We start from the raw sequence: 10,061 nt of genomic DNA, 5'->3' as shown, positions 1-10,061 counted from the left end.
ACGCCGTCGACGCCCGTCGCCTCCGTCAGTCCCGAGACTGACGCCCGTCACCTCCACGGCTTGGCGTCTTCAACCGCCGTCCGCCTCCTTGGTTTTGTGGCGCAAACCAAGAAACCCGCCTTCCGTCGCCGCTTGCGCCCTCGATCTAGGAGTGGACGTCATAGCTGCCGCCCGGTCCGAGCTCCGGTCCCGGCTGCCCTTCACCGCCTTCCATCGCACGGTCCATCGGCCACAGCACCTCCACAGCAGCTCCCCGTTGACACTCGACGCTCGTGTACCTGCAATCCAAAGACCAAGCGCACGATCACACCGCACGGTTGACAATTCATTCATCACAAGCAGAATAGAGTATTCTCGTTCCTCAGTGTTGCCAACATGAGCCGAAGCCGTATGGTATCCATTTCGATGACCGGCGCAATTTCACCGCCGGGCTTCAGTTTCGGCACGTTTATGTGTTGTGCAGCCGTATGGCCCGGGGTGTATAGCGGCAGGTGCACGGCATCTTCTTGGTAGTAGTAATAGTAACTTCTACTAGGAAGGCACTTGTAGGATTGTAGTTGATAAGGCTGCGGATTAATTTCGTGAGGAAAAAAAGTTCAGTTTGTAAATTGACGAAGAAATGGGTTGATCCTTGCATTGGTTCATTTCATGAGAATCCGAGATTTATTTTGCAAAAGAACCAAAAAGATGGATTGCGGGTTAATTTTAGTAGAATCTAAGGTGGATTTTGAGAAAACCCTGTGAGGGCCCTCAGACTGCAGGTTGACTTAAGTGAAGCTCTAGGTTTTTTGTGAAATAATTACGGCTTCCCTGAACAACAGGTTGTTTTTCAATAAATGGAAGTATCCTTTTTGCAAAAAAAAAAACTCAGAATTCGCACGATCCGAGATATCCGCCCGGGCCCGGCTGAGCATGCGACGTGAAATTGTAGAGAATTCGTCAAGCTGAGCAGAGGAATCTGTTTCCAGGCAATGAAAAATGCGACGAAGGCCAACTTTGTTCAGTTGTGTGGCGAAAACTTGTGGATGAGGATATATCGGGCACTACTACTAGCAAAGCATAATCATGCTTTAAGTTCTGCCAACAATAATTCTTTTTCCAAAAAGAAAACATTTCAATCTTTTGGAAGAAGATGGATGTGAAAGCCGTCTGGAAATCGCAGCCCTGGGTAGAACACCATGGTACCTCCACTGATGACTTTCCATCTGTTCATGCATGTCAGCACAACATTAACTTGCCATATGGTTCGAAACTTCCGTAATGTTTTTCTTTTTTGAAATAAAAGTATAGTACCTGTACTTGGTGAGTAAGCAGTGGAGGAAGATAGACATTTGCAGCTTGGCAAAGTCTGCACCCACACATAGCCGCACACAGCCTCCAAAGGCCATGAAATCCTTGGAGCCTCCAACAGGCTCAGGAGTACCCTACACACATGCATGCAGTGACACTAATATAACTCTCCTTTCTAACTCTTGATGTTGACGTGAGATTCAACTCTTTTTTTTTTCAGGGCATGTGAGTTTCGAGTTTTGCGTACCTTCCATCTCCACGGATTGAATACTGAAGGATCCTCGTAAACCTTGGGATTCATGTGAGCTGCAGATGGACAGATCATGATCTTTGATCCTTGTGGTATAGTGTAACCTACACGCATATATAAGTTCAAAGTAAGATCACATATCCCTGGATAGATTAGGACATCGAGTCAATGACCGATAACATGATATGTGGAAAATTTAGCTCTCTGTTTCTCACTGAAGAACATGGTGAAAAAGAAAAGATGCATACCATTTATCTGCACATCCTGTTTTGCTTTTCGGAACACTACCGGAGCGATATTTGCCAGCCTAAGAGCTTCATGTATGACCTGAATACGTGATGCAGAAAGCAGATCAATCATCTTTTCAAAAAAGAAGAAGAAGAAAGCAGATCAATGCACAGGAAGTTGTATTTTGACAGTGTTGTGATCCAACGAATAAAATGCCCATCAATACATGAGATGTGAATTCCATGGACTTGTACTCCTCCCAGGTGACTTCAGAATCCGGATCCGCCCTTCTTCTCTGGATGCTTTCGTGCTCCTCCTGAAAACATCGATCGCCACATCAAAGATAAATCTTGCGGCCGTTTATTTTGTTGTTCTCTGGAACTAGCAGTGTTGTGATGTGGCAACAGCAAAATGGTCACTGATGATTACTTCACTTACTGCTAGTTCCTGCAGGGCTTTGGGGTTGTCCGTGAGAAACTTGAGGATGGCGGTCAGCCCAATCGATGTGGTCTCGTGGCTAGCGAAGAGCATCAAGAAGAGCAGATCCAGCGCGATGCTCTCGCTCATTTCAGAGCCCGGCCTGTCCATCTCGTCGATCACAACGTCGAAGAAGTCCACCGCCTCGCGCTCTGCCGCGTTCCTGCGCTCACCGAGCTGCTGCTTCAGCATCTTCATAACCTTCTTGCGTCCCTGAAGAGAGAGAGATGAAGCAAGCTTGAAGATTTTCGGACACATGCATGGAGCATTAAATGCAGTTGAAAAAATGACTAATTACATAGTCTAACTAATTAGCATGTGATAAATCTTTTAAGCCTAGTTAGTCTATAATTGGACATTAATTACTAAATAACAACAAAAGTGCTACGGTGTCAAAACACAAACATTTTCGCGAACTAAACGGGGTATTAATTAAGTTCCCTGGTTGAAGAAGGCCGTGCAGGCAGATTCGTAGAGAGTTCTCTGCTCATGGCAGCATGCTTAATTAATTGGTTCACCTGCATGCACTGGTAGAAGGCTGTGCCGGGAACGCAGAGCGGGAAGGACAGGAGGCCCCTGGTGCACGCGTCGAAGCACTTCCACAGGCTTCCCTGCGACGCCGCGTCGTCGTGGCTGATCAGCTTCTTCGCCGTGACGCCAAATATCATCTGCAGGACAGGGAGCATGGATGGAGACTGTCTGCTCAGTACCCGGCTGTAACTGTAATCGAAGACCACCGGCGTCGGCGGCGACGACTCGACCGAGTGAGAGAGGCGGCGGAGATGAACACAGTTCATACCATGGAGGTGGCCGTCCTGACCTCGACGTCCGGCTGGGCGAGCCAGGAGCGCAGCTCGGCGCGCGCGCGCCGCTGCACGTCGCGGAGCAGGGCCAGGCGGAGGCTCTCGGGGCCGAAGAGGCGGAGCATGAGGGCCCGGATGTGGCGGTGGAGCGGGCCCAGCGCGGTGATGACGTTGTCGGCGCCGAAGACGCGCATGAAGGAGGACGGGTACCAGATCTGGAAGGCGCGCTCCTCCTGCTGCAGCACGCGCGCGCTGAACTCCGGGTCCAGGGACACGACCAGGTCGTCGCCGACGAGGCTCGTCCGGAAGATGGGCCCGTACCTGCAGAGGATGCGCCATGCACGAGAGATCGTTGGCCCCGGCCCGGGCGGTTGTTATCACGATTTATTAAAGATGATGCCATGAAATAAAATCTATCGGAAAACCTTTTTAAAAAAATAATCTTAAGGTAAAATTTTAAATAGCAAGGTCTCTCCATTTAGTCTTGAAAGGAGAGCCCTTAAACTTTCTTAAAATGGGAAGCACAATCACATCAGATTCCAAAAAAAGGAAATTCATATTTAATTTAAAGATAATTTGAGGACTCCGGTGTTAAAGAAAAAAACTTTGTACTCCGTGAAAATTCTGTAGATGTAACTTCATAGTACATTAATAATGTTAGAAAGAGAGTAACTTTTCTGATCCGTACTTAATTGTGCATTCTAGATTGAGAGTGAATCCAACCATCTTAATTGTGCAACGATTTCGGATCTTTTCTAATAGAAAGATGTGCATGCAACCATGTAAGGGGAGGTACATGTGGGGGAGGTGCATGAGAAAATGCATGCTAGTTTAATTAGCAAATTTCCAATGCTTAATAATTAGGAGTAGGAGAGTCTTTTCTATAGAACCATAATCTGTCATAAAAACTCTAGAATGACATACATTTTAGGACGGAGGAAGAAACTTTTATACTTCATGAAAGTTAAGAAAAGTAATATTGTAGCATGTCTATTTTAGAAAAAGTATTTTTTTGGTCTGTGACATGAAGTAACTTGTCAATAGTGTACATGATGTTAAGTAACTTGTGACTAATTTATACGGTAGAGGAAGTAAGGTTTGTTTTTGAAAAAGTAACCTCACCACTTTAAGCAAAACATACTCAAGTGGGATCTTGTTTTGAAGCTCGTATTAATACGAACATAGTACTATAATCGAATTTTGATCTGGCTGTGTGGGTGAAGAATTATTAATTTTTTAAAAATTGAGCTTGATATGCATATACTCATCATAGCTCACATGAACATGTAGGATGGTGGCTGGTGGGGCTAGAAGCTCTCCACCGATCATTATCTTTAGAGCTCTCTCCCTATAGCCGGGTCCAAAATCTGAACTAATACTCTCGACTATAGCTAAAGTCCGGATAATCCCTAAACAGCGCGCCGTTGTATTATGAAAAGGAACAATAAGCTAGGACTCATGGACAGTGAGCTGCGTTACCTCTCCAACCGTCGCTTGAAGAAGGGCAGCAGCTCCAGGGTCGGGGACGCCGTGAAGAACTCGAGCGTCTCCCCGACGAGCGGCAGGCCCCTCGATCCCGGCGGCAGCCTTGGCTCGCACGCCCCGCCGCCCCTCCTCCATCCCAAGACCAAGCGGAGCAGCAAGGTTGCTAGCGCTAAAGCCACAAGCACAGCAGCGAGGTGATCCATGGCCATGGCCATTTCTAGCTGACCTGTGGCATGTACCTGGTTCTCTTTCGTCCTTCGTGCGCACGCCCTGCTACTTTGCTGTCACACGAACGTACAGTGGCAGCTCTATTTAAGCTGAGTCTTGGTCGAATGAACGAAGAAGGCAAAAATTATAAATAAAACGGAGGCTTCTGTACCTTCGAAGAAGATCGCTCGGTGGCGGCTATCTTGATGGTCGCGGTGTGGAATATCTGGAATGAAAGGAAATGAAGAATTTTCGGCAACAAGCTCCTACAGCCGGATGATGGGCTTCAATGAAGAGCAGCGCACCGGTCATCTTTGCAGGCCATGCATGTCCAGCGTCGAATTTGTCTCTAGCATATGGGACTTAAATTCAGCCCTCTCAAGTAGCAACGCCGGCCGGTCCGGTTGGTGAGGCCTGTCTGGATAGCAGTCAAACTTTGCTTACACCGCAACTTAAACGTTCACAGCTTTTTAGGCGTGTGTTTGGCTCACTTTGTAAGTGTGAATGTTCAAACTTTAACTACTCGTATCTTCTTAATAAGAGCAAGTATTATGGCAGGCTAGAAGCTGTCTAAATTCTACGTGGAGAGAGAAGAGAGGAGAGAGAGAGGAAAGTGGATGTTTCCCTAACCGCCAGCTCACGCGGGCACATACCTCTCTGCTGGTGGACCTGCATATACCTTGCCGCCCACTCACAGTCCGCAGCAGGCGCACTAGCGGGCGCATGCCCGTGTATGCCACCGGTCGGCTGGGTTACTAGTCTTGCTCTAAGTACAAGTGTTTAAAATCGAGGAAAGTTTTAGACAACAAAGCGTACTTGAACGTCATGGTGAGAGTTTCTTCGGACTTGGGGAGGAGAATCGTAGTTTGGATGTTTTTGTAATGCATAGAAGTGAACTGTTGGGAGGTGAGGTATAACAGAGATGATGGACTATTGTACGGTCTATTTGTTCGAGCTGTAGTTTTTTGAGCTTTTGTGTTTTGCTTTTGAAAAACTAATAATAGCCTTTAGATGATGCCTTTACCTTTTTGGACTAAAAAGCTATAAAAAAACTCAGAAACTTTTCAATTTTATATAGAAATTTAGCTTTTTTGAACTATTAGCTTTTTAAAAACTGCGCGAGAAGTTCGTTGTTTATTTGAGTTTCTATCGGTTTATGTTGAAAAGCTGCCTAGAAGCTTAAACAAAGGACCTAAGAAGGTGGAGATCTGCCATTTACGGGTGCAACAATTAGTGAGTGGTGTCGAGAAAAGGGTAAAAAAAAATGTCTAGTGTAGCGGCCAGGGAGGAAGGATGGGGGAGCGCATCATGCCGTCACAGCAAGATGGAAATAATCAGAGCTTGTCGCGTTTGGAGGGGATTGAGGAGGATTGGATGAGGTTGGAAGGGATTGAATTCCAACAAGTGAAAATCTTCGTCAATCCCCTTATGGAGGGAATCAACTGAACAAGTCCTCTGCTATAGATAGGACCGGTATGTCGCATAATCTTTCATGCAATATTGTTTCTTTTTTTCTTCTAGATAGACAATGTGCAGGGATTATCTATTCTTTTCCCTGGCCGCCGCCGGCTTATTAATCTACGGTCAATATCACGCCGGCGGCAAACAATTGAAGCAGACATGCACAGTTCAGGAGAAGGGTGCTGGTGATCCAGACTTGTAAAAGATGGACCACATTTTCTCCTCCTTAACTTCCCCATACACTCAAATTATACACGGAAAAAGAAAAGCAAAAAAGAAGGAATGAAAAACAGGAAGACCTTATCCACAGCCACACACCCTCACTCTCCGTCGCACCCTCCCTCTCGCGCACGCGCCCGGCGCACACCGTACCATGGCCGCGGCGGCTTCAGCTTCGCTGCTCCGCCTCGCCACCCCGATCCGCTCCCCGCGCCCCGGCCTCCCTCGCCGCCCCGCCGCCGCCCGGCCGCGGGGCGCGCGCCTGGGCCTGGCGCCGCCGCGGGCGTACAAGGTGACGATCGAGCACGGCGGCGAGTCCCGCGTGGTGGAGGTGGAGGCGGACGAGACCATCCTGTCCCGCGCGCTGGACGAGGGCCTCGACGTGCCGCACGACTGCAAGCTCGGCGTGTGCATGACGTGCCCGGCGCGGCTGGTCGCCGGGGAGGTGGACCAGAGCGACGGCATGCTCAGCGACGACGTCGTCGCGCAGGGCTACGCGCTGCTCTGCGCCGCGTACCCGCGCTCCGACTGCACCATCCGCGTCATCCCCGAGGACGAGCTGCTCCGGGTGCAGCTCGCCACCGCCGACGACTGATGACGCCCCGCCGCCGGCGACCGGGCAACAACCTCACCTCCGGCTGTGTAATAATGATGATCCGAGACTTGTACACCTCTGTCGATTAGCTCTAGAGACACAAAACTTTTTCTGAGAATGGCTATTGTGGTATGCCTCTTTGCCAAATTTCTTGTCAGTTCTGTGTGAGAAGAATTTTGATGCAAGTAGGAAAATCGACCATTTCCCTAACATTTGGTGAAACACAGAATTAGCCATTTATTAGTTTTTTCTGGAATTACAACCATGGATCCGAAACTGACAAGAAGCTAGCATTCAAACTTCATTTGTCATACAGTAGAGTCCAGTCGCGAACAGAGTCGTGTTACAACATAGGAAAGCAAATGTACATTGCTTTATAAGCTTTGGGTTTATTTATCGCAACGAAGCTTGGTCTGGTAACATCTTCGATTTACATTGCCTGCAACCGATTCACAGAAATGGGATGCATCAGATCATCAATGTAGTGCTCATATGCAGCTGGGTGCCACATTTCCCTCTACTTTCAGTTCCATTATGGTTTTTGCGCAGCTGCCTTCTCAGTTTCCAACAACAGCAGCAGATTACTGACTACTGCTGGGAACTGAGAGCGTGCCGGCACTAAACCAAAGAACATCAGACACAAATATGCCAAAAAAAAAGGGCGTACTTACAGGCTAAAGCAGAAGTAGCTAGCACATCATGCTTACTTATCACTGCCTGCAGCTGAGCTAGTAACTTCTAGGCCATTGCCTGCAACAGAACCAAAGCAGGGAGTTTTGTGTTTATGCTTAACAGGAAAAGATAACCGAGAAAGGTAGGTAAACGAAAGCATAATTAATTAATTATCGGTTTATCCCAAAGCTTACAAGTCAAAGTTTTTTTTTTTGAGATCGCTTACAAGTCAAAGTTAGTCAAGTGACTGAGTACTGATTGGCGATCAATAAACTTCTGACTGCAAGACTAGTAACATTATAGAATATGACAGTGCTGCACAGACCAGTACCGAGTTACAATTGACACAAAATCTTTGAAGAATTGACTAATATGCAAAGCAACGGACTAAACCCTCTTGGAGGAACTTCTATCCATAGAAGTGGACAATAAAAAGAAAAAAAAAGCATCTGTCTTCTCCTAAAAAGAAATGTTTGCCAAGCTCTTCAAGGTATGGTTTTAGGCATCTCTGAACCAAGTCAAGTTTCACCCTTTTAACACCATTTCCGCAGGGAAAAAAGGCAGTATTCTTCTAAACAAGTGAAGTGTTTCATCCTTATACATTTCTACACCTTAATGTATTTGATCGTAATCAGGTAGGCACTGGATAGCTTAGTTCCGGATATTCTCTGGTTTCAACAGCAAAGTGACCCTATTACTATGCATAAATTGCAATGAAATGTATATCTCTAGCGAAAATCCCAGGAACATGAACTAGCGCTGTAACTTAAAAGCCGAGTTAGCACCAGTAGGCCACACAACAAGCACAATCCCAACAATTCTGCAATTCTCAGAATAACGTCATAATACACAGGTTGTACAAATAGCGCAACTCATGGAATGAGATCCAAGCAAGCTTAGGAAACAGGGACTGCACTGAACTATGCTCCAATGTTATATGTACTGCAGTCCCTGATCCAAAGTTCAAAACACCCCCTCTGAGATGCAACAAGTTCATATATGTTCTGTTTTTGTAGAATTGGTCTGTGTCGAAAGTCGAAACTCAATGGAACAGTATTGAATTACAGTGGTTTACTGCTCTGTATTCTGTTCTCTAGCCAATTCAGAACTTTCGAGGTTGTGGACTATTGAAGAGCTATACTTGTCCAGCCAATCGCAACAAGCACGAACCCAATTTTTCATCGATTCGACGATGAGGAAAGCAAGCAACACAGACAGAAGCGCGGCCTCCGTAACCTCTCTCGATCACCGCAAAACGAGTAGAAATCGAGACACGAGGAGCAGGGCATCTCTCACCGTCGGGGTCGAAGAAGAAGACCTGGCGCGTGCGGCCGTCGGGCTGCGTCTTCTCGAACAGCTCGGTCCCGCGCGCCTTGAGCCCGGTCACGAACCCGTCGTAGTCGGCGACGGAGAAGGCGAGGTGGTGGCGCCGGGGCAGCTGCGACGGCGGCGCGCCCTCGGCGCCGGGCCCCACCGCGACGGGGGCCGCGGTCGGGTCCCGCTCGATGAGGTGGAGCGCGGCGTCGGGGGAGCCCGGGAGGCGGAGCCAGGCGACCTGGAAGCCCGAGTAGGCCGGGGACGGCACGCGCTCGAACCCCAGCACGGCCTCGTAGAAGGCCGCGAGGCGGGCCACGTCGGAGGTCTCCCGCGCGATGTGGTTGAGCTGCAGCGTCGCCATCGGAGGAGAGGGAGAAGAGAAGCGTGTGCGGGGTTGGGACTTGGGAGCGGCGCGGGCGGCGAGCAGGCGTCTGGCACCGGTAGGGGTCTTCCTAATTTACGGTTGACCGCCCTAGGTCGATCTCCCGACCGAAACTTTTTTTTTTTGTCGTTTCCCGATTTTAGAAATTTTTTCTAAGAGAAAATTTGGAGACAGAAAATTTTTTGACGAGAAAAAATTTAAAAAAAAATTGAGAGACAAAAGTTGAGAAATTTTGAAAAGAAAATTTTTGCATCCAGAACAGAAAAATTTAGTAAAAAAATTTTGCATCCGAAAACAAAAAAAGGTTAGAATAAAAAAATTGCATCAAAATCAAAGAAAAAAGTTTTGGGTAAAAATATTGGTCGGTAAAAAAATTGATATATCAAAAAAAAGAAAAAAAACATATCTCCCCGCTGACACCGCCGGCCCGCGGCACCACCTCCCCATCGGTGGCCCGCCGCACCGCGCATCCCCGCCGCACAACCCAGGAAGGCGGATCCGGGCAGCGGCGGCCCAGCGAGGCAGATCTCGCTGGGACGCCGGCGGGGGAGCGTGCGGCGGCCCAGGGAGGCGGATCCGTGGCGCGCGGCGGCGGGAGAGCCTGCGGCGATCCGACGGCGGCGGGGGAGACGTGGCGGCTTCAGGGAGGGGAAGGAGCCGGCTCAAGGAGGGAAA

The 10,061-nt window shown here is 48.3% G+C and overlaps 3 protein-coding genes across 4 annotated transcripts; 1 reads left to right on the top strand and 2 right to left on the bottom strand.

Moving 5' to 3' along the window:
* Positions 1–974: 974 nt before the first annotated feature.
* Positions 975–4,952, bottom strand: LOC120650191 (cytochrome P450 87A3-like). 2 transcript variants are annotated; one of them, XM_039927218.1, is made up of 9 exons: positions 4,528–4,952; positions 3,045–3,369; positions 2,764–2,913; positions 2,207–2,458; positions 1,995–2,084; positions 1,789–1,867; positions 1,538–1,644; positions 1,294–1,424; positions 975–1,205 (listed from the first exon to the last, which is right to left on the bottom strand). In XM_039927218.1, the coding sequence occupies exons 1-9, from the start codon at positions 4,746–4,748 to the stop codon at positions 1,115–1,117; spliced, it is 1,446 nt and encodes a 481-aa protein (XP_039783152.1). In that variant the 5' UTR covers positions 4,749–4,952; the 3' UTR covers positions 975–1,114. The 2 variants fall into 2 exon arrangements, with proteins under 2 accessions (XP_039783152.1, XP_039783153.1); XM_039927219.1 differs by lacking the exons at positions 975–1,205; positions 1,294–1,424 and having other exon boundaries at positions 1,544–1,644; positions 1,789–1,893; positions 1,929–2,084.
* A 1,516-nt stretch (positions 4,953–6,468) lies between these two features.
* Positions 6,469–7,225, top strand: LOC120650189 (ferredoxin C 1, chloroplastic-like). Its single transcript, XM_039927215.1, has one exon. It carries the CDS (start codon positions 6,575–6,577, stop codon positions 7,013–7,015), a length of 441 nt encoding a protein of 146 aa, XP_039783149.1. The 5' UTR covers positions 6,469–6,574; the 3' UTR covers positions 7,016–7,225.
* Positions 7,226–7,227: 2 nt separating this feature from the next.
* On the bottom strand, positions 7,228–9,442 carry LOC120650190. Its single transcript, XM_039927216.1, has 3 exons — positions 8,984–9,442; positions 7,687–7,765; positions 7,228–7,454 (listed from the first exon to the last, which is right to left on the bottom strand). Exons 1-2 carry the CDS (start codon positions 9,363–9,365, stop codon positions 7,719–7,721), a joined length of 429 nt encoding a protein of 142 aa, XP_039783150.1. The 5' UTR covers positions 9,366–9,442; the 3' UTR covers positions 7,228–7,454; positions 7,687–7,718.
* Between the last annotated feature and the right edge of the window lie 619 nt (positions 9,443–10,061).

This window comes from Panicum virgatum, chromosome 9K (assembly GCF_016808335.1).
Source record: "Panicum virgatum strain AP13 chromosome 9K, P.virgatum_v5, whole genome shotgun sequence".
NCBI lineage: Eukaryota > Viridiplantae > Streptophyta > Magnoliopsida > Poales > Poaceae > Panicum > Panicum virgatum.
This window is presented reverse-complemented; position numbering and strand designations above follow the sequence as displayed.